Genomic DNA, 23779 nt, shown 5'->3' on the forward strand with positions numbered 1-23779 from the left:
CTCCAGAAAATCATGGTATAGTAAGATGGAATTAATTCCGCCATTGGCAGCAATGCCAATGAGGATAATAAGAACAACTGACCTTGGTACCGTGTTTCCTAATTTTCAAGGCACTTCAATAGCATGATATAATATAATCCCTGAAATGACAAAGAGACTTTGGTGTCCTCAGACCTAATTTTAAGGTGGTGCTGAGGCATTTCACAACTCCCTTCATGGAGCCATGACCACTTGTTAGTCCATTTTCTGTTTCTAGAACAAAATACCCAAGATTGGGTCATTTATAAGAAAAGAAGTTTACTTGGATTCCCAGTTCTGAAGGTTGGGAAATTCAAAAGCATGGGGCTTGTGCTGCCTCAACCCACAGTGGAAAGCAAAAGGGCACGTGGATCTGTGTGGAAGGAACAAACATGGAGGAAGGCTCCACTCCTGGGTCAACTGATCCATCCCATAACAGTGAGTACTCACTCCCACGAGGAAGGCATTCATCCTCTTAAAGGAAGCCACCCAATGCCACCACAATGGCAACCAAATTTTAATGTGTTTTGGAAGGGACAAACCAGAGCACAATGGCTTCCACTGTCCTAAATGTGATCCTAGCATGGGTCACTTGATGATGCCATTGGAAAGAACCCTCTGAGGAAGAAAAATGGAATCAGAAGGCACAAACTCCATCCTCAGAGAGCCAGTTTCAGTAAATTATCAAAGGCAGGTGGAAACAAATCCCCTGTTTTCTCCAGCAGTGGTGTCCTGTTTCAGTGGCCAATGGCCCAGAAGACGTGCCTGTCACATGGAATACAAGGGTGTTTGTCCTTCAGCCTCATAGGCTAGGGGACCAGGAAACACGGTCAACTACTCTTTAGCTTACTTGGGACAACCTGACTGCCTTTGAATCATAACTCTTCACTAAGGCCACATGGTGTAAACTCATGGAAATCTTTTTTTTTTTTTTTTTTAACTAAATTGCTTTGTGATTACAAGCATGATTCGTGTTTATTGTAGAAAATTTGTAAAACACTGAAAAGCATGCAGACAAAAAAAATGATGAATAAACACAACAATGTATGAAATCCACTAATTTAATGTTCAGCTTGCGTGTGTCTCTCTAGTCTTCTTTGTCAAAGTCAGTATCATACAGTTATCACTATGTAGGCTGATTGTACAAATATTATATTATGAGCATTTACCCATGTTGTTTAATAGTCTCAGTTGGATGATTTAGGTGGCTGCATACTGCTCCACCAAGTCTATCAATCTCCTACTACTAGATGCTCATGCTGTTTCTAAGTCTTCTTTGTACAGGTAATGTGGCAAATATCTAGGGACAAATATTTTTACATGTCTGTCTCCTGAAAAAAAAAAAAAAGGAAATGTCAGGTTGCCCTCAATTTGGACATCTTAAAGATTTTTTCACACTGAGGTCAGATTTCTCTTTAGAAAGACTGTGCCTCCAACAGCACTCATAAGTGAGTCCCCATTTTCTACACTCTCACTTCCATTGGACATTATATCAGTCCAGGTCCAGTTAGGAAAATGAAAAGCATAGCATGGGATTCCAACAGAGAGAACTAGATTTGGGCCTCTGAAAGCTGAAAAGAAGCAAAAAGAGGACACTCAAAAAGAGTGACTTCAGGAAGCATGTCCCATTCCTAGGGTTGGGACAACAAAGGGATGTAGCTGGGGTTGTTGAAAACTGGCAGTGTGGAGCAGGGTCCCCCTGGAGCTGAATCACAGACTTCTGAAAAGGGGATGCTGCCTGCTGCTGTGGGCATCATGCACATTAACAGGCAAATCCCTGCTGAGCTGGGCCTTCCATCATGAGAAAGAGATGTTGCCAGGCTGGTGTTGGTACCTTGGAAGGCTGTAAAGAAGCTGGATCTGGTTGTGCCAGATTCGGAAGCTTTTACCAATTACTAGGCCAGAAGAGCTGTTCCTAGAAGACCCTGAGAGCAGCAACAAACAAACACAAGCACCAATTCCTTCTCCAACTCTCCCCACTTGCAGCCTCCCTCTAGTGCCCTCTATTGGCTCAGCCTGACGCACTCAGCTGACAAAAGAGAAATAGGATCTACCCAGTTCTGGCTCCATCCTGGTGGAACCTGTCAGAGAAACCACACAGTCATCATCACATTTAAAAGTTTTGTTGGTAGCTCAGGAGGCCAAGATAGTAGTATCATGAGTTCAAAGCCAGCCTCAGCAACTTAGTGAGGTCCTATGCAACTCAGCTAGACCCCATCTCTAAATACAATATTAAAAAAAAACCAAAAACACGGCTGGGAATGTGGCTCAGTGGTTAAGTGCCTCTGGGTTCAATCCCTGGTAACAATAAATAAATAAATATTGTTGGTAATCTTTTCAATATAAGTGATTCAAAACATGAATCATGACCGGTTAATGTGATATTATTTTGATGATTCAATAGTTTTATAAAACATATAGCTCAGATTTCAGATTGAACTAGGACACAGCTTTAAAAACAAAACACAAATTGCTGGTGACATGTATTTAAAATGCTTCCTCTGTGTCAAACACTCTGCCTAGAAGGTTAGATGGCTATTTCAGCCCTCCTTTTACAGCTAGAGAAATTTGAGACTTAAAGAAGTAACCTGCTCAAGGTCATAGCTTCCAAATAGTGGAAGTGGAATTTTTATGGCCAGTCTGACGTCATTGCCTGAACTCCTATCTACAACTCTCTACTATTGCCCCGTCCCTATACTGTTTGGGTGGCACACCTTTACCAGTCCAAGGCTGCACCCTGGGGATGAACACAACCACCCTAGACTCTGGCTAGACTACTTTGCTTTCTCCATGCTGTGAGACCACCTGGTAGCTAGGACTGCTTCTGACATAAAGCCTTCATCACCTCAGTAACCAAACACCTAGCAAACTGGGCTCCAAATGTTGATCTTGAGCAAACAATCCTAGTATTCTGGAATCTCATTCTTCTCCAAATGTTGATCTTGAGCAAACAATCCTAGTATTCTGGAATCTCAGAGCTGCATTAAAGACCCTTCCAGATGTTTTAATTCCTTCTGTAATATTTCAATAAAGAGTTGTCCAGCATCTGCTTGAACACTTCTCTAACATACCACATACACAGCAGCTCCCTAGATTTTTGACAGCTGTAGTTATTAAAAACTTCTTATTTGCAGAGCTGAAATCTATTACTCTACAACCTCCAGCTGAATATTTCCAAGTTTGCTTTCCTGAGCAACAAGGAGAGCTTTGCAGATGCATGAAGGTGGCTCCATCATTCCTTCCCTGGTGTCATGGTGAGGTGTTCAGGTGCTTTTGGAGGTAGTCAAAGTCCTAAGTACTATGGCAGGGAAGGTGGGCAGAGCTCTGGTTTGTTACAGGGGTAGACCTGTGTGCAGGAAGGCTTCCTGGTAGTAAAGAATGTATTTTCTTCATTAGATAATCTTAATTATCCTGGCTCAATTATTTCTTAGTTGTCTCCATTTATGAACTCTGTAGTCCTCATCAAAAAACAAATTAGGATGGCCATACCTACATGACAGTAGCTCTGTAAGGATTTAGTCAGCAAAATGTGGTAGGTGCTTATCCACATAGTAGGTGCTCAGGAAATGAGATCAAGTGTATGGATGAAAGTCACAAACTTCATTTTGCCTAGAAAGTAATGAAAATGTCTTTTTATGGCAGTGATTCTTGGTGAAAGTGATTATTAGCTGAAGTCACAGCTTATTTCAAAAGATAGATTATATAACTATTTTAGAGTTTTATAATAGACTACTCTCTGGACAACCTCAGTCCATTGCAAAAACTGTACTTGAAGTCAGAAGAACTGAATTCATGACCTTGTTTAGCCCCTTATTCTGTGATCTTGTATTTATCTGAGCCTTGGTTTCCTTACTTATAAAATGCACCCACATAAGTGAACATGTGGTCGATGCCCACCACAAAGCACCGTGGAGCAAGCAGAAGCAGCAGAGTAGAACACATATCTGAAAAGAAATTCTGGGTGACAAGCAGAGTAAGAAATGTAGCCATGTCCTTTATGTAAAATCAAAGCAAGCACATGCAACATGTAACACACATGCAGACTGCAGTAATGACTGTTTTTGAGAAGAAGAGAAAGCAAGTGAGTTGGGAATTCAAAAGATCAATAAATGAAGACAACAGAAGGCCCCCAACCCATTCAGATATGAGTAAGTAATATGCCAACAAGGGTGCTTCCCTGCCTTCTTCCCATGGTTTTTCTATTCTGAGGATCTAATGAGATTATGCATAAGGAAACAAGAGTTAAGATGAAGAAACTTAACAGAGATAGAAATTCCTTCAGCAGGAAGCTGTTACCGGGGCAGTGCCCACAAAGCCTTGCCCTCCTGCAGAATCTGCCAGTGCGATGACATCAGAGCCCTCATGCAGGAGGGCTTCTTCCCCCTCACTTCTGGAGGTATCACTCTGGAGACATCATAGCCAGGGGCACAACAGTCTCTCCCCATGGATCCACTGCCAACCGCCCACTTGAGTCCCCGGAAGAAGAGACCCAGGCAGACTGGGGCCTCCGTGACCTCCACTCCTCATGACATCAGATTTCGAGATCTGGTCCTCTTCATTTTGGAGAAGAAAATGGGTACCACCCGCAGAGCCTTCTTCATGGAGCTGGCCCGCAGGAAGGGGTTCAGGGTTGAAAATGAGCTCAGGTAGGACACCACCAATTCATCTCACCAAATGAGACGATGGATGTCAGTGTGCTTTGATAAACTTAAATTTGGTAGATAAGTGGGGGCTGTGTGAACAGCTTCATGGGAACCCAAGGATCCTGGGTTTTCTTCCACTTATGGGGGAGGACTGTTCCCACCGGGAGAGCAGCAGATAGATCTGAAACCAAAGAACAGACGTGAGTCCATCGGTTAAGGGAAGCGAAATTTGAAACTAGTTGGCACCAAAAGATAAGATGAAATTTTTAATCTTTCACATATATTATGAGATGAGTTCTCTAGGGATGATAAACAGAAAGCTAATTGGAAAGCATGGATTTCAATTTTGACCAAATAGAACAAAATACCAAGTTCACCAAAAAATATCAGCTACTTTGCAGCAGAAAGGGTGGTTTGGTGGCTTGGCTCTTGTCTAAATATCTGGCGGTGCTCAGGGGACCACTGTCTGTGACAGGTTAAGGTGGGTTGACTAGCTGGCTCACCACAGCATCCAAATGTGGCTTCAACCATGCTTTTCTGAAGAGTAGTCCAGGTGAGGTTCAGAGAGGGAGGCTGGATAAAGATTCAATGACAGTCGTCGAGGGGTGGCAGACACCCCACTTGTGCGAGGTGATCTAAGCCTGGGCAAGGAGAAAAGAGAAGCAAGCATTTGGGCCACCTGGACTGGTTCACCCACTAATCCTTCAACAGCAGGTATCTTGTTTTTATCACTGGTGTGTAAGTTCTCCACTGGGTCTCAAATAGATGAAGAGAAAACAGAACAAAAATCCAGAAGTAAGTGGTATAAGAACCTTGACAGAAATGATATAATATAGTCCCAGGTCAGAACTGCCAAGGACTGGCCACGGGGACAGAGTGGGGATCCAGGCAATTGACCGGCTATGACTGTGCAAGGAAGAGATGGACCACAATGTGTTGTGTTTTTTTTTTTTTTTCAGAAAAAATTATAAGAATTCTATGTGAAAAGACATTTTGATTTTAAAAATAGTCTTTGGTATTTGAAAATAAAGCTGTCAAGCATTTCTAGCTGAAGAAGTGTGAGCCTCAAAGTGTTGGGGTGACATATTCCAAAAATCAATAATCAGCTGTTAAATTTCACAGCTCCATCATTCATTGAATAGTGAAGCTTTTTGTTAAAATGTCCAGCTCAGAAATTCCTGAGTTTCCAATGATCTCTCCCATGTCTCCTTTTCTCCCTTTCTTCCTTTGTCTAAAGCCCTTGTAGCCACCCTCAATCTCACTCTCTAAAATCCTTTCCACGAAGTCCTGAATTTCATCTAATTATTAAGTCTGCCTAATCTTAGAGGCTTTCAGAAAGTGTTAGAATGGGGAGGAGAAAGGGTTATAGGTAAAGAGGCTTTTAAATTAACAAATTAAAAGTCCTGGTAAATATGGGGCTTCTTTTCAGAGCAAAGCAATCTAGCCAGGCCCAGAGAGGAAGGTGAGCACAGCCAGGTGGTCAAAACACCCCTTAGATGAAAAGCTCTCTGTGGTCCAAGCATCCGGCAGAACCTCGCTGCCTTAGCTACAGTGCAGCAATGGATACGTACGAGGTGGCTGAAGCAGGTACTTAGGCAGATGGTGGGCAGCAAGTTTCTTGTGCTGGCAGAAGAACCGAAGAGGCAACTGGGTGCCCCAGATGCCTGTTGCTAGGGACCCAGCCCCACTGTTCTAGTGACAGAGGAAACGGGTGTCTGGGGAGCAAACGGCTTTGTGCATGTGATGGGGCAAAGTTCCCAGGCTGGGGGCTCAGAAGGCACACTCAACACAAATGCACTCTATGGAGCAAAAATAAACCACAGGAAGTGCAAGTCCTCGCTCTCAAACAGAATTTCTGTGCTCAGATATATAGACTTTAATTGGAGAGAAAAATAAAAATTACTGTAGGTGGAAATCTCTAGATAAGGAATCTATGGATCTCAAATCCTGGGTCAAATTGGACCCTTCTGGGCCATGTGGGGTGGGACAAGATCCCATCTTTTCTCACTGACCTTGGTTTCCTGATAAATGGTCTGTTTGGCGTGATGACAAAATGAGATGGTGGATGTCAGTGAGCTTTGATAAATTTAAAAAGTTAAACAAGTGTGAAACGTGATTATTTTCTTGTTAATGGGTTGAACCCATTGAGGTGCACAGCAAAACCTTAAGGAGCGGGCTCTCTCTCTCTACACTGTGAACTAGGTCGAATGATAGAGGCAAATCAAACAAAGACAGGAAGGAAACCCATCAAAATGTTGCAAGCGGTTATTTGGGGTGGGGTGGTTGGGGGTAGTAGGGAGAGATTATGGCTGTTTATATGTCTTTTCCAAATCTATTTGCAGTAAACATATGTTTTAAAAATGGAACTATCAAAGAAATGTGGTTTCTAAAAGAAAAGAGACTTCTCAACAGTGAAGGCTACGCCTTTCTTTCCTAGTGTATAAAATCCAAAGACAGAGGAGCTAAGAAAAATAAAATGACATGCTCTAAGACTTACTCATAACCTCTTTGGCTTTCAAGAAGATTAAAATTGAGGGGAAAAAAACCTGGGCCTGAACACCTATAGTAGAAATGGTGCATCTTTATATATGGAATGTTCCACAGCTATTTCATTATCTCCACCGTGCAAGTATCACAATGGGGTGGGACTTCATTAATATTTAAGTTATACTGCAAAAGACATGCTGTTCAGTGCGCCTCGGGAAGCTGGTTCTTGAAACAAATCAGGGGAGATGTCAAGTACCTGGAGGCATATTTTGCACACTGGTTAAAAAGATATAGAATTTTATTTCATGAATAGTATCCTAGATTTTAGAGCAATTTCACAGTCACCCTCTCCTCTAGGACAGGCTGGGGAAGGATCAGGATCTATGCTGGCCATGTTTCCTCCAGGTTTCTAAGAAAACCTTCTTCTGTCATCTGCTCTCCTCTACAAAAACATTGACTAAATTCCCCTCTGTGGCCTGACCCAAATCATTAAGGTGAGGCAGAGAGCTGTGATCAGGAAGGATGGCACTCCCTATTTACACCCACCTAGTGGCTTCACGCTTGCTACACTCCTTTTCTCAAACAGCTGGGAACCCACCATATGACACCTGTGGGGCCCTCCGTAACTTACCCACAATGGACAGCAGAGTCCTCAATAAAAGCAAGATACAGCATCAGGCCATCATGAGTAAAGGGCTTCATTATACCCACCCTGTACAGTATTTGTCAGATTCTAGAGAAATAAAATAGTAGAAGACATAAGTCTTGCAAGGAATGAGTTTTCCATCAGTCAGGGGAGTCCGGAATGGTACCTTGTTGTCAGCCAGAATTAAAATCATCATCATCATCATCATCTCATCATCTACCAGGTGTTCCAAGTGTTCCAGTGGGTAGAGTGTTTACCTCACATGCACAAGGCCCTGGGTTCAATCCCCAGCACCACACACACACAAAAAAAAATTCTGTCTACCTAGCTCTGTACTTTTAGCCTTCTTATATTGTTTTGGTTCACTTTTATCTAACGTGGCTGCTTGTACTTACCACGAATTCACTATGACATTTAAAATGTGGCTTCTGCCTCACTCATTGTCCCCAGATTAGTGCCTCCTAAATCCTTGGGAATTACAAGATAGTAAAAAAATCCATGTTTTTCTACCTGGACGTTGGCAGAGACTCACCTGACCAAGCTCTACCATGGCTTCTAGCAGTTCAAGGCCACATCCCAGGGGTGGTCCCACTTCAAGGTGCCAGCAATGAGAAAGCTCTTGGATGCTCTTCTAGCCCACACCCTGCACAGGCACACACAGCCTTCAGAAGTGTCCTTGAGCCCTCTCTTAGACAGTTGCTGTAGAAAGCTGCATTTATAATCCCTTTCTTTGCCTCTTAGAGATTGGAATCTTCAGCCACTCAGAACTAGATTCAATCCCTTTGAAATGCAACATCAACATCAAGGAGATTAAACTCTCAACCCCAAATGTAGGAGGGTGAGGGTCTCCTACATGGAACCCTTACTTTAACTTGCCCCACAGAGTTTCTTCTCCTCTAGTAAGCTACAGTTAATGAACTCCTTACTTACCCACTCATGTCTGCTAGTTTTCTATTTCCAGAACCTGACAAAAACTGTAGCATGGGTACTAACAGAACCTTTGCTGGTGTTGATGTGATGTTTTATCTTGTTATGCTCGAATTTGGGACCCCCAAAAGACAAGAGTCCAAGATTGATTTAAGCAGTGATAGACCCAGCCTGATTTTCTCTTAAAATTAGGAGCCATCTCACCACAAAGCCATGAAAAGATCATTTTGGTTTTACTATAAATTAGTGCAAATTTGGAACTTGCTTGGAATGCCTGCCCATGCCTTGAACTCACCCATGCCTGGCTCTCTGACCAGATAGCAGCCCTCTCTGAAACTTTAGTGATGCCTCATCAATTTTGGCCTTCCCTGGCCAGATAATGACCATCTCTGAGGCTCTAATTGTTACTGCTGTTGACCGGTGACAAGTCCTTGCTTCCCCAATGTTGAAGAATAACACCAGAGAAGCACGCCGATGCAAAGTCAGAGTGGAAAGTAGAGGCTTTATTAAAGGACAGCAGAAAAGACTTCTCCCTAGGAAGAAGGGGACCCAAGAGATGGAATACATGGAAGTGGGGTTGTTTTCCCTTTTTATCTGGTTCCCCCTCCCCTTCCTGTCACATTCCTGTCCTTTGTTCTGTTAAGGGTGGGGCACAGGTGGGCCAAAGGAGTAACAGGGGCAGGAAGGAATTTGAGTCAGCATCTTCAAGTTTGCTGGGAGCTGTTTCATTAACACTTCTTTGGGATGGGCTCTGGGCCTTGGGGACATTAACATTCCATGAGTTGTCCTGCATTTAGGGACTTCATTAACATTCCAAGAGTTGTTCTGCTTTTACATGGCCTCCATTTTGGATCTTACTCAATATTAGACCCGATTTACCTAACTACACTGACTTCCTAACTTTAAATCTGGCTTCATAATGACCTTCATAAATTCTGATGTCGGAGCCAGCAAAAATATAAACTACCATTTGTGTTATGCTCCTCAGGGTTTTGTCATCTGTAACCCCCCCTTGTGTAACTTTCTGGGTTGTAAAGCTGGGCTGCAAGAAAGCTGTGGCTGCTGTCTTGTTCCCACGGTTTTTGCTGGGAGAGGCAGCCCGGCCAGTCAAAATAATAAGCTTGCTTTAATTTGATTTTAATTGGAATCAGTGGTCTTTTCTTGCACACACCGCAGGAAAATCAAATAACAACTCTTAACATTGATTAGCACATTCACTGGCGGGAACAAGTTGGGTAGGGGTGATTGGTGCATTTTTTGTAATTAAAAACATTTTCCCCTACAATTATTAGGTTGCTAATAATTTTTCTTACTAGCAACCTAATACTTTTTATAAATACAAGAGGGGGACTCGTTTGAACTGATTGTTTTAAGCCATGAGAGGTGTACATGCTGAACTACATGGTTTCCCAACAGGTTATCAACCACCATAAACTACTGGGAGGGTCATCTGGCATCCCAGGTATTTTCCCTGTCTCACGCTGATTGGTGGTTGCCAGGCAACCTTCTCCCCACCTAGTGTAAGGGGGGGTCCGGCGGAACGTCGGAGGGAGAGACCACACAAGAGACTTACTCCATGCAATTGGCAAAAGGGGATTTATTGGGGATCCATTCCAGCGCGCTGGGACTCTGTGCTCACTCAAGAAGGGAGAGCAGCCCAGAGCCCCGAGCAGAGGTTCAAACAGAGCTTAAGTACACTTTTTGGGGAGGGCGGGAGGCTTTGCATACATCAGAACAAATCATCATGAGGCGCGGGGAAATTGAACAACAACTCTGAGACGTGATTGGCACATTCATTGGCGGGCGAGGGTGATTGGTCATTCGTAAGCGGGTTACACATTCAAACTGATTGGTTCGGGCCCTGTGATGAACTGCACAGGGCCCTAGGCTAAATGGCCAGTAGGGCGTTGTTTTAACTATCTCAGGAATCTGGGTGTAACAGAGGAACTTAATAATACCTAATCTTTTACATTCAAGCTTTCCAGCTTAGAAACTTTACCCTTTCACTAGCCTGACTAACACCTGGCGCTGCAGATCTCTCCTGTTATTTGTAGATAAACAACTCAGCAGGGTGGGTATGTGCCTAGGAGTGCTCTGTGGGTTTTTCCAAGGAAAGGGTCACGCCCCCTTCCTTGGACAGGCTTTGCTCTGAGGTAGAGGCTGGTTTCTCAATATCACTCTCATGGAAGACAATGCTTTGCCATGGCACCCTCTTGGATAAATTTTTGAAGACTAGGCAGGACAACAGTCACACCCAGATATGCTTCAATTAACGTGGTCCCTGTGGCCCAGCAAATAAGCCCCCTACACACCCTCAGGTGATCCAGCCTTTAAAGAGATTCCTGCCTTTCTTCCCACTGAGTTCAGCTCATGCTGGACCCTTTCCCCTATTGCAATGGTCATTACTGAAGAAAATCTGTCCTTCCTGCTTTAACTAGTGTCCAGCTTTGTTCATCTGACACAGTTATATCACTTCAAGTTTATGATGTATAAAATAAAAATATTCAAAGTCCTCGTTTACACAGTAAACAGAACACCAGATGAAAGAGATTGTTTACCTGTTCTAGAAAATAAGATGTTAGGGCCGCTCATCTCCAGTCTCCTTCCAACATCCAAACACGGCCTCCCTAGTTTTTCTTTGCTTCTTTCCCTCATTATTCCCCCTCTCTTGCATGCCTTTGGTATGCTCGAATTCGAGACCCCCAAAAGACCACCAGAGACCAAGATCGATGTAAACAGCAGAGAGGTGTTTATTTCGAGCTAGCTCCGTCCTCCACGCGCACAGCAACTGGTGACGCTGAGAGGCCCCGAGCCTAGGGTTTGCAGCAGTTTTATACATTCTTTGAAGAAGGCAGGGACTTCACATACATCATAGCATCTCTTAGCAAATCATCACACACCGCGGGAAAATCATAAAACAACTCTAAAACGTGATTAGCACATTCACTGGCGGGAACAAGTTGGGTAGGGGTGATTGGTTACTACAAGAGGGGGATTTATTTGAACTGATTGGTCTAAGCCAAGAGGGGTGTTCGTGCTGAATTACATGGTTTCCCAACACCATAAACTACTGGGAGGGTCATCTGGCATCCCAGGTATTTCCCTGTCTCATGCCGATTGGTGGCTGCTAGGGGGTTGCAATGGGTCCCCACCTAGCCTGACTGAGTCAGGGACACCTGGTTCTGCAGATCTCTCCTGTTATTTGTATATAAACAACTCGGCAGGGTGGGGATGTGCCTAGGAGTGCTCTGTGGGTCTTTCCAAGGACAAAGGTCATGTCCTTTCCTTGGACAGGCTTTGCTCTGAGGTAGAGGCTGGTTTTTCACCTTACCCCTACACTTCTCTGCTTCCAAGACCTTAGAAGACAGACTTGCTAGCTGGAGTGTGGGGGAGTCATTGTTGGAAGTCCTAGGTCTTTATCTCATCTAGCTATGCCTCCCTGCCTCCATGAGGCCACCAGTAGACCTCTTCCACGGAATCTAGACATTTCTTTTCTTTCTTTCTATTATTTATTTATTTATTTTTATTTTTTTAGTTTTCGGCGGACACAACATCTTTGTTTGTATGTGGTGCTGAGGATCGAACCCGGGCCGCACGCATGCCAGGCAAGCTCGCTACCGCTTGAGCCACATCCTCAGCCCCTCTTTTCTTTCTTTTTTTTATTTTTTTAACACATAATAGTCTTCAAGAAATATTTGCTCTAAGAATAATTTACCCAGTGAATATGAAACAGCCCGAAAAGCTCGTGTTACCAAGAGCAATTTTTGTAATTAAAAACATTTTCCCTATAATTATTAGGTCGCTAATAATTTTTCTTATTAGCAACCTAATACTTTTTATAATTTCAAGAGCACAGAATGTAATTTTTACCCTTGCTTGTTCAATTTACTTGTATTTCAAAATTCACAGATTTTAATGAAAAAGTCACACTCCCATTTAATGTGGGCCAAAAGATCAGAGCGAGATCCTCTCAGTCATAAGGAGAGCAAGGTTGGAAATAGAAATCTGTCTTTACTGGTGCTAATAAGAGTCAGGGGTCAGACCAAACTAAACTGCTTTGATTTTTTTTTTTTTTTTTTTTTCAGTTTCAAGGATCCTGAAACAACTCAGAAATTGGCAGGAGGCTTTTAAAGCCCTCAATAGCTCAGTTTAACTGTAAATGTCTAAAGTCTTGTTGACAAAATAAGTCCTACAGCAGATGGGAAGAATCAAGAATGACCTTCTTTATAACAGATCAGTTAAAAAGACAATAATAAAAGCAGGTGACCATCCACTAGGGCTGAGAGAGTCTGGATGGGCTGGAGGGTCTGTCTCCAAGAAGCCATGGCTGCCTCTTTGATCATGAAGGACATTTCTAATTATAGGGAAAGAGACAGGACCAGCTAGGAGAGAAAGGCTGAAAGATGAGGGAAACTGGTATCTGAGAGAAAAATTCAGAACTAAGATTTATGAGCTAATTCCATGACCCGAGGCTTTGGAGCACATGAAGGCCACATGTACAATTCTTGTAATAGATTTTGAATTTTCATGTAAAATTATATTCCTGACATTTTTAGCTGATCCATAATAATTGTACTTCTCTATAGGGAAGAGTATAATAACTCAATACTGTACACAATGTGTAATGATTAAGTCAGGTAATTATCATCTCCATGTCCTTGAGCTCCTTCCTCTCCTCTAGTTCTCCATGGAGTACCTGACAAGTTATTGTGAACTATCCTCCCAATAGGATAGAAGCTGGTGCCATGTTCTTGGACTCCCAGAACTGTGAGTTAAATAAACCTCTTTTCTTTACAAATTACCCAGCCTCAGATGTTTTGTTATGAAAATGGAAAACAGACAAACACCACAGGATGGCTAGAAGACTAGGCTAAGTTGCCACAACTGACCCAACCACTTTCACACGACTAAGCAGGAATTCAGACTTCTGTCTCAGAATTTAAAAAAATTAAAAAAAAAAAACTGGGTATGTATCTCAGTGATAAATTGCCCCAGGTTCAACTCCTCGTGCAGTACATCAATACAACACAAAACTTCTTTCTTTACAGGAAGCTCTGATGTCCCAGAGTGAGTGGTCCTGTGACCCAGTTTGAAAAGTCGCAGAGTGACCTCCCCTAAACCTTATTGATCGAAGCAGCCGCCAACACTCTCAGGGAAAATCCTTCCTGCGTCTCCATGAGAGCAACCATACCTTAAAACCAATAATAATATCCATAAAAGCCATGATCGGTTATGCATGATTGAGTAAAATAGGTATAAATAAACACATAAACATTTTAAATATTCAACTGTGTACACCCTAAAATTACCTCAGTGCCTGCAGAGAAAGGAGTTAGAAAACATCACTGTGATTGAGCCCAAGAGTCAGTGTGGAGACTGGGGCGTTGAGAGGGCTGGTGACTGCTTCACAGGACACAGTGGAGGTGATGGTGTGCGACTTCTTAAGCTGAGTTGTAAAAGGGTTCCCACCTGGAACACTCATTCGGGGATGTCAGAGCCCTGTGTAAAGAAGTCTGAGTTCCTGCTGAAATAGCCACGTGAACGTGCTCGGGTCCATAGTGGCAACAGGCTTGCCTTCTAGCCATCCTTGCTGTGTTGGCTTGTTTTTCATTGTGATAACAAAATTCCCAAAGCTGAGTAATTGGTTAAGGTCTCAGGAAATCACATCGATTCCTTCAGGGGGCAGGGCTCTAATGACTTCATCACCTCCCCCTAGGTCCCACTCTGAAAAGTTCCTTCACCTCCCACATCGTCTCTAACACATGAACCCTTGGGGGACAGACTCCACCATGTCTAAACCACAGCTCTTGTCAAGTGAAACCACGTGGAACGTCAGCACCATCGAGCCATCGATGCCTGCCGCAAGTCCTGACCCCGACTTAAGAGATGCAGTGAAATGGTTGCTCTTCTAACCATGGCATTTGGGGATCATTGATATTCAGTGAGAGAAAACTAGACTGGCTGTATCAGAATCACCCGTGGAGCTCGTCAAAATGCATATCAGCAGGTCCCCGATGAGGTTTAGGGAAGTTAAATTCTGGTCATGGGGCCCAGGAATCTGAATTTTACCCTAGCTCCCAGGGTGTCTCTGGTAGACCTTAGGGTTTGAGAGACATTCCTTTAGAGCTATTGATTACCTCATGTGTTTATTTATTCTATCTACTGACCATGACTCTGAGTCTGGTCCTTGTCCTGCACTGAGATTTAGGCTCAGTTATCACTCATGGAGGAAGCCACTACCCTACCTTCAGGGACGTGACAGCTAATCACTAGCTGGAAGAGGTGACCCCGAATCTTCCGGCCCTGTACAAAGCAGAGGAACAAATCCTAGGTCAGAACTGCTATAATTGGTTCCAGGTCACCCAAACTTAGTTTAAGACATTAGCAATTAATGGGTCATGACTAAGAAATTAGGTGAGAATTGAGTTCACTGCAACTTCAGGAGTAGCCATCTCAGAGGTACCTTGGGGTCTTTGGGAGAGGTTGAGGGCAGCTGCCTGAGGGTCCGACCAAAGTTCTGTCATTTTTCAGGCCTCCAGGGGCCTGGCAGCAACTACCTCAGTCTTATCCTGAATTTATATGCCTTTTAAAATGACATCCATGTATATATTTCCCCGTAAGCAAAAAAGTGATGGTAGATAGTTCATGATGGAAATTGCAAAGTATAGAAAAGTCTGTCAAAGAAACAAAACCTCCGTCAGGGTCTAACCACAGTCTCAATGTTAAGAGGTTGCCGAGGTCAGGCACACCTGCGTGTGTCCTGGCCTCACATAACCTCTCCAGTCTTAATGTAACGTCTTCTCATCTGAACTGACATAGTCCACCTCACACGGCTCGTGTGAGGGTTAAGTAAGGATGTGTGTGTGTGTGTGTGTGTGCGCACGTGCAGTTGTTATCATTTCTGCCAATAGTTTGGGGTATTTTTTTCAGCTTTTTGGGTACATATCAGTATTTATTGATCATTGTTTGATAGCAGCTGCCCCCTCCCCTACATCCGGGCATTCCAAATGTCCCTGGCAGAGGCAAGACTATGTCCAGAGGACTCAGATGAAGAGACAGAGTGAAGCTGGACTGGGAGAGTGGATGGTAAGGAGGGTATTGTTTGGAAAATGAGGCCCAGAGCTCCTTCTCTGCACACTCTCAGAGAATTAGGCAAAACCCAGAGCCCAGAGCGCCTGGCAACCTCCCTATAGATCCTCCATCTTGGTGTGTAGCTATGGCAACTGTCTTTCAGATTCTCTGGGACAGTTCTACATGGCCAGCTATCTAACTGTGGTCCAGACAGAGGCAGCAACGGGCAACTGCATCTAAAAGTGAAACACAAGAAGTGTTATTCCACTGACATTTCTGCCTTTCAGAGGAAACCAGTCTTCTTATTTTGACAACAGCCGTTCAGAGATTATTCCTTCTGCAAAAGGAAGGGAAGAGAGCAGCTCCCGCCACTGCCCTGGATCGAGTGCAGCTCACAGATGGGCAGCCCACAGGCTTTGGATTAAAGCAGATTTAGGAGCAAATCCCTGCTCCACCAATTACTGGCAGGGTGAAATTTTCAATGTGTCCAAGGTTTCCTCTTCTCATTTTCAAATGGGGATGGTAATGCCTGTCTCATAGCTGTGTTCATAATTAAGTGAGGAACATATGAAATATGCCAAAGTATGCAGTATCTGACACAAAATAATTCTCCAATATTATTGATATTTTCAATTTTGGAGATCACAGAGTAGAAAGGAACCCAAGTGTCAGCAAAAAGACAAACAGATGCAGGAACATGGCATAAGAAGTTATCAGTAGAACACAGTCGAAGGGACATGTCTCCTGGTAGCTGTTAAGAGAGGGCTCAGGACCAGAAGTAACCAGTGCACAGTCAGAGGTGGACCTGGGAACATGATGACAACCCTGATCACACACTGTAGCCCAGATCCACATGGTCTTGTAAAGAGGGTCGGCCAAACTAAGGAGCACAAGAAGATGGTCAACAAAGGCTGGGCCAGAACAGAGACTATCACTGAAATTCATATTTCATTAATTATTTGTGGTAAAGGACTGTTATACAAATTTGTTTCAGACCAATGTTTTCATTTTTTAAAAACTACTGTAGCAATGTCAAATTACTATCAAAGTTTCTAATTGCCAACTTAAAATTTTTGCTCTTGTTGAGAACCAGTTTCAACTCTGTGTAACACTGGCTTAAGAGGTCTTGTTTGCTTTTTGTGTGTGTGTGTGTGTGTGTGTGTGTGTGCTTATGATTGTTGTTTTTGATTCGTTTTGTTTGCTAGTTGCATAATGAGCGGGAATTGGAATTTTAAAATCAGTCTTTCTTCATAATGATGTGGAGCCCATTATCCACTCATTTGCTTATAAGAAGCGAATGTGGTTCTCATCTAATGGCATGAGCTTGGACATGGCCACACTGTCCAGGAAATCCCAGGAGGACAGCGGGGTTGGTGGTAAGAGAGATGGTGAGGCTCTGAATTTTGGAGACTTCATCTCAGCACACCTTTCTCCCTGATTTTAGGCAAAACCCTATCAGAAGAATGAATATTCATATCTATTACAATAATATTATAATCAATAAGAATATGTAATAGATATTATATTAACATAATATAATAACAAAAATGCATTTCTCTAAAGGGCAGAAATAGAGATGTACTAACTGTTGTAGGGACAAAGGAGGCAAGGCACCGAAGATAGCAGGAAACAGTTTTATTTGGCTGCAGCCAGGTTCAGAGGGCAGAGCTTTTGCTGCAATCAATCAATCCCCTGAACCCCGAGTTCGGGAGTTTCAGAGTTTTATACCCAGCATGTAAGGGGAGGGGCTCAGAAGTTTACAATCTGTAAAAGTTCACATAAAAGCAGCTTTTTCTTTCACTGCTCTGGGCATGTTAACCCTTCAAGGACAACACCTGAGAAGGGGAGAGCTTCTTCTCCCCTTTCTTTCCTCCCCCTGGCAGCTGTTACCATGGAGCCCATTTGTAACTTATCTGAAAAATGTAGACATCTCTGTGAAGCCCAGCTCAAGGTCAGAGGCCTTGTTTGCATAGTTCTACAAAGTACTATACTGGATATGTTTGTGAAAAACCAGTAAGGGGGTGTCCAGCACCTGGAGTGCTGGTATCTTCTTGGCCAGTGGCCAAGTAAACAGGGTGACACGAAAATAGGAAGTTTATCTACAATGGACTCTTTTGCTGACAGTCCTAAAATTAGCCATGGTGAAGAGGGCTTTTCTGTGGAGAAAGGGGGCGCCACTTCAGTTCTACCCACTAAGCAGCTCCCCAAGCATCCCCCACCCATCACTCTCCCTTCCAGATCATTGAGTGCACCAGATCCGTCCTTTAGAAATGACACCACGGTGCTGATGTTCTGCTCACAAAAGCCTTCATGGCTTCATAAGACCCTGTGTAAAGTCACGCCCCCTCCATCAGCCACTTCCACAACTATCTCCCAGCCTAACCTCTCCACTCCAGGCCAGGCCATTTCTTCTGTGCCCCTCTGACTTCTCGACCCTTTTTCTTCCAGGAGAACCCAAACCTCTGCCTTCTGGCTGCCTTATTTCCTCTCATCCATTAGGACCAGACACAAATCCACCTCTTCTGCAAAGCCATCTGCTTCCCCAGCTCCCTCTGAGCTCTCCCTTCTCTAACACCACTTGCAGATCTTGTCCCTGCCTCGGGTCTCCTCACAGCCTGCATCACTCTCCATCTTTCATGTGAGACATAATACCAAAAGCTGCCCTGTTCCTCTTTCGTGCCCTTTGTCCCACCACCACCACAAGGAATCTAAGACTGTGCCTGTAACCACAAACCCCCAAATACCCAATGGACTGAAGATTCAGTCAAATAGAAGGAGAAGGAGAAGAGAGAGTCAAGGAAGAGAAATAGGATAAGGAAGAGAAAATAATTTTGTTTTTCTCTTGAATGCCTGGTTTGCCTTCACCATTTCCCAGATTTATAGACAATTTGAAAGGAAAGGGCCTTAAAAATCATAGGGCCCAATGATGTGATGCTAACTATGAAGACTTGTTGAAAACTAAACACAACTGCCCTAAGTCAATCAAAAGTATACCATTTAAGAGCTGTGTGACCTTCGAGATGTCATTTAACATCATTGTTCTTCAGTTTTCTGTCTTTGAAGTGTGAATAATATAATAATTACTTGTGGCGCTATGTGAATATTAAGTGAGATGATGTATGTGAAGCACTTGGACAGAGTCTGAACCATGGAAAACATCCAGTCATTGTTAGGGAAGAGAGCCCTGGGCTGGGGTTGTGGCTCAGAGGTAGACCGCTCGCCTACCATGTGTGAGGCCCTGGGTTTGATCTTCAGCACCACATGAAAATAAAATAAAGACATTGTGCCCACCTATAAGTAAAAAATAAATATTTTTTTAAAAAAGAGAGAGAGAGAGCCCTGCCTAGATGACATCACAAGAGTGTGCTTCAAGACATACAAAGCAAAATTTACCCAGAGTTGGTCACAATCTATCAATGGATTGTGAAAGCAATTTATGGGGATGTTGCTGTGGCTTGAATGTTTGGGTTCTCCCAAAATTTGTATTTTAATCCCCCAAGGTGATGATATGAGGTGGGACTTTTGGAAAGTGATAAGATCATGAAGGTTGTCCCACCAGTCAATGGGATTAATGCCCTGAGAGGCTCCAGAAAGCTGTCTTCCCCTTTAACCATAAGAAGATACCTGTCAGGTGCCATTTATAAGGAATGGTCCCTCACAAGATACCAAATAAGCCAGCACCTTGATCTTGGACTTCCCAGTTCTAAAACTATGAGAAATGCTTTCTGTTGTTTATAAACTAGCCCCACTTAAGGTATTTTGTTATAGCAGCTCAAATGGACTAAGTCAGGTAAGCATACCTACATCTGTGTCTATTTCTACTTGAATTTTGGGTCATGATATAAAATGTATTTATAACTGGGAATCACTGTTAAACAAGTTGGAAAGCCACTATATTTAAATGTTCCACAAATAAAATTGAAGTGGCACACCAAACCACATGTAGAGTGCAAGATGTCACCTTAAGAAAAATTTCATCTTCCATCTTTCCTGGACCTTGGTTTTTCCATTGACACCACAGTCTTGTTAATATTGCCTTAATTTTTCTTGCATCTGACATGTGACACATATCCCCTGGTTGCTTCACTAATTAAAATAGAGAGGATTCCTTACACAGAGGACCGAATTCTTTGGGCCTAGGGTCTGGTCTAATGGGCGTCTTTCTCCATCAGATGGAACGTGTGGAAACCTCAAGGACAGAGGAGAGCTTCTGGCTTTCAAATCTACTTAAGCCAATAACTTTCTCTTGCATTTTTCCAGTGATTCTGTCACCCACATTGTAGCAGAGAACAATTCCGGTTCCGATGTCCTGGAGTGGCTTCAGGTACAGAACGTCAAAGCCAGCTCGAAGCTGGAGCTGCTGGACATCTCCTGGCTGATAGAGTGCATGGGGGCAGGGAGACCAGTGGAGACAACAGGGAAACACCAGCTTGTTGTGAGTGTCCTGCCTGTGATTGTCATTGCTCTTTGCTTGGCAGACAAACAACATGGGCTTTAGAATCAATGGATCTGGGTTAAATCCTAGTTCCCGGTTTACTTCCTATGTGACCTTCGCTTTGCTGGGCTTCAGTTTTCTCCTTTGTGATACAACATGAATGCCACCTAATGACAGGGCACAAAGATTAGATAACATGCACGGATAGCCCTTCCAGGGCCTGATAGCGAGTACAGGCACTGAGTACACAGAGGCTATTTTTATGAACACATTTATACACAAATATTTCAAAAATATGTAAGCCTAGATATTCTGAAAGCCAGAAAAATAAAGGATTCCTTTTTTTTTTCCTTATTGTGATCATCAAGGAAGAAAAGTCAAGTTTAGCTCTCAATGCCAAAATCTTGAGCATTAGTGCCATAACTTGGGGGAAGAGGGCTTGGACAGTAACAACATAAGTTCACAGAAAAGAAAAATGATAATTTATTGGAGATCCTTTTTCATGTTTTTTTTCCTGATTTCCAAAAAATACATGTTAAGGATAACAGATTTAAACATTAGAGATGTATGTAACTTGGAATTTGAGGCTCCTATAATTCTATCCATCAAACTGCCTTCAATTTGTTTCCTCATATATACCTGGCTATTAATTGTTGCTTAACATGGACCTTATGCATTTGTTCAGGTGAGAAGAGACAGCCCAGACCACTCCAACTCAGACCCTCAGAGGATCCCACCACCTGCTGTGCAAACAATCTCTCAGTATGCATGTCAGAGAAGAACAACTTTAAACAATTGCAATAGAGTATTCACGGTAAGAGGGCTTTGCCAATGAAGGGCTTGCTGTGCCTTTCGGTGGGTCTCCAAGTTAAATTATGGGAGTTGTTTTTGAAATCTGAAAAAGGTTTCTACACACACACACACACACACCCATCCCTCTAGCCTGATCTCTGGTTCTTCATCTGTCAAGAATGGTCTCCTCTCTTGGAAAAATACATCTGGATAATATGATGTAGGGATTCCTATTTATTGAGAGTTGTCATTAATAGAAACAATACTTTCAAAAAGAGATATTCTAAAAAAATGAAATAATGTAATTAGTGCAAAATTGAGTAAAAGCAAATTACCTAGCAACAATGCATCCATAGCCTTTGCTAGAAGCCAAAAGACTGAGTCCACAGACCTGGATTCCCGCTGAATGTTAATTGGCCTGGGCAAATCCATTGCCCTGAGCCTCAGCTTCCTCATCCTGACAATAAGAACTCAGCTGGATCATCTCTGTAGCCCTGCCCCGCCCTGAAGTGTCTCAAATGACCCTAGCAAGTCCACAACTGCTAGCCTAGTGGTCAGTGGTTGCCTGAATAAAACATGCCATACGATATCAAACACAGAGTTGCTCATTTCTAGACCTCCAGTTTCATATCTGCCAGGAAGACCAGGACATTGCAGCTCCTGGGCCCTCTCAGCGTGATGTCACACACAGCAGGTGCTTCCTCTTCTCCTAGCAGTGCAAACATGCCCCACCTTAGATAACCCTGGGGGGGGGGTGTCAGTGTGACCAATGAGTGCACCCACTCACTTATCAAGCCTATGTTAAGTGCCAGCTATGTTCTGTGTACACACTAAGAGACAAATGCCCGGTGGTCATAGCAGAGCCCTTGCCTCAGGCTGTGGGAACCAGGGAAGAATCATGCCAAGTCATGGCCAGTGGGATGTGGTGAGCTAAATTTTTCCTGAGCACCTAACGGCAGCAAACTCAGTTTCCTCACCATGCACTCGACACCTGTCTTTTCTGTTCAACTCCATGCCATCCCACGGGGAGGATACAAAGGTACTGGAGGCCTGCTCCCCACCGTGGAGGAATGCCATCAGATGGCATTCTACTATGTAAAGGAAAGACAACCCGAGGCGTTTGCAAGTGAACACTGGCTCAGGGCTCAGAAACAGAACTTTTGTTTATGTGGTTTTATTCTTCAGGATGCTTTTGACGTCTTAGCTGAAAATTATGAGCTTAGAGAAAATGAAGGCTGTTCTGTGGTATTTATGAGAGCCGCGTCTGTACTGAAATCTCTGCCATTCACCATCAGCAGCATGAAGGACCTCGAGGGAATTCCCTGCCTGGAGGGCAAGGCGAAGAGCATCATCGAGGTAAGGGTGAAGGGAAGTTTGTCTCAGCTCTTAATAGGAGAGTAGAGATGGAGACAGAGAGGATTATGAATATCCGATCTACATAATTGAAAGGAAAATCTGTCATCTCTCTCCATCTCAACGTGTATCTATTCATGTATTTATATAGGAAAAAAGATAGATGCATACACATGTATGATTTGTACCCAAGATTATCACAATGGGAGCTATCTGGGGCCAGCTAGTGGAAAAAGAAGAGTTCCCCCATGTTGTTATTACTTGCAGTGAAAGACTCAAGGGAACGGGAAGCTCACCAGCAGGAGATTGGTCTGACTCCGACAGGCTGTGTGGACAGCTCAGTTCCACCCAGGGTTGGTCCCCTCCACAACAGTGGTCGGCATGACATGTGGAGACCCTGATTCTACAGGTCTACCTGTGTGATCTAGAAAGACAGCCACTGTTTCTGTATTTAGCAATGTGTAAGTTTCCTCCAGAAGGCAAGTGGGTGATTCAGTGGTAGCTTCAGTGTAGTCAAGTACATTCATAATACAAGGAAAATATCCCAAGTTTACTTAGAGGCGGGGACGCCAAGGGCATTGAATGGGCTTGAACAAGGACTGGCTTTTTTCAGTGGGTCCTAAATTAACCTGCACAATAGAAAAGTTCTCCTATTTTAGCAAGTCGATAGCCATTAAAAAAGAAAATTATCACAAATCTGTGGGCATACGTTTGTCAATAAACATTTTGGTTTGGGATCTGTAGATTTGAACCTAGTACTTCTGTATCCTTGTCCTTGAGGATCATAAAGAGGTCTTTGGATACATGATGAGCTAGGATTTTGGATTACAGGAAAATCCTTGTTTTCTCTAGATTAGCAGGGAAACATTCTACAGCAATGGGTGTGCATGTCATGAGGAATCAAGCCACTCGATCTGTAAATGTGAGAGTCTTGGATTGTGATTGTCCAGTGTCACAAATTTAAAATACTTTTCCAATTGTCCATAGGAAATCATTGAAGATGGAGAAAGTTCTGAAGTTAAAGCTGTCTTAAATGATGAACGCTATAAATCCTTCAAAGTAAGTGATGTTACATGTTTATTGAAAATGGTTTTACAATTAATCTTCTTGCTTATTCTGGCTGGTTTTATTAGTCAGTTCAGGCTGCCAAAATAAAATGCCATCGATTGGGTAGCTTAAACAATAGAAATGTATTTTCTCTGGATTCTGGATTCTGAATATACTAAATCAAAGTATCAGAGTGGTCGGATTCTGTTAAGAGCTCTCCTTCTGGCTTGCGTATGGGTGCCTTCTTGCTGTGTATTCTCATGGCTGATAAAGAGGTGATCAAACTCTTTGGAGTCTTATAAGAGCACAAATCCCATCATGAGGGTCCAGCCTTATGACCTCATCTAAGCTTAATTACCT

General features: G+C 43.2%; 1 protein-coding gene across 2 annotated transcripts in view; it reads left to right on the forward strand.

Moving 5' to 3' along the window:
- Window positions 1–4461: 4461 nt before the first annotated feature.
- Dntt (DNA nucleotidylexotransferase) overlaps window positions 4462–23779 on the forward strand; it is a 37394-nt gene continuing 18076 nt past the window's right edge. For both annotated transcript variants that reach the window (XM_026394823.2, XM_026394824.2), the window contains exons 1-5: window positions 4462–4664; window positions 20053–20227; window positions 20913–21041; window positions 22205–22375; window positions 23360–23431. In XM_026394823.2, the coding sequence (XP_026250608.2) occupies window positions 4462–4664; window positions 20053–20227; window positions 20913–21041; window positions 22205–22375; window positions 23360–23431 (750 nt within the window). The remainder of the gene's footprint in view (window positions 4665–20052; window positions 20228–20912; window positions 21042–22204; window positions 22376–23359; window positions 23432–23779) is intronic.

Source organism: Urocitellus parryii, chromosome 5 (genome assembly GCF_045843805.1).
Source record: "Urocitellus parryii isolate mUroPar1 chromosome 5, mUroPar1.hap1, whole genome shotgun sequence".
Taxonomy (NCBI): Eukaryota; Metazoa; Chordata; class Mammalia; order Rodentia; family Sciuridae; genus Urocitellus; species Urocitellus parryii.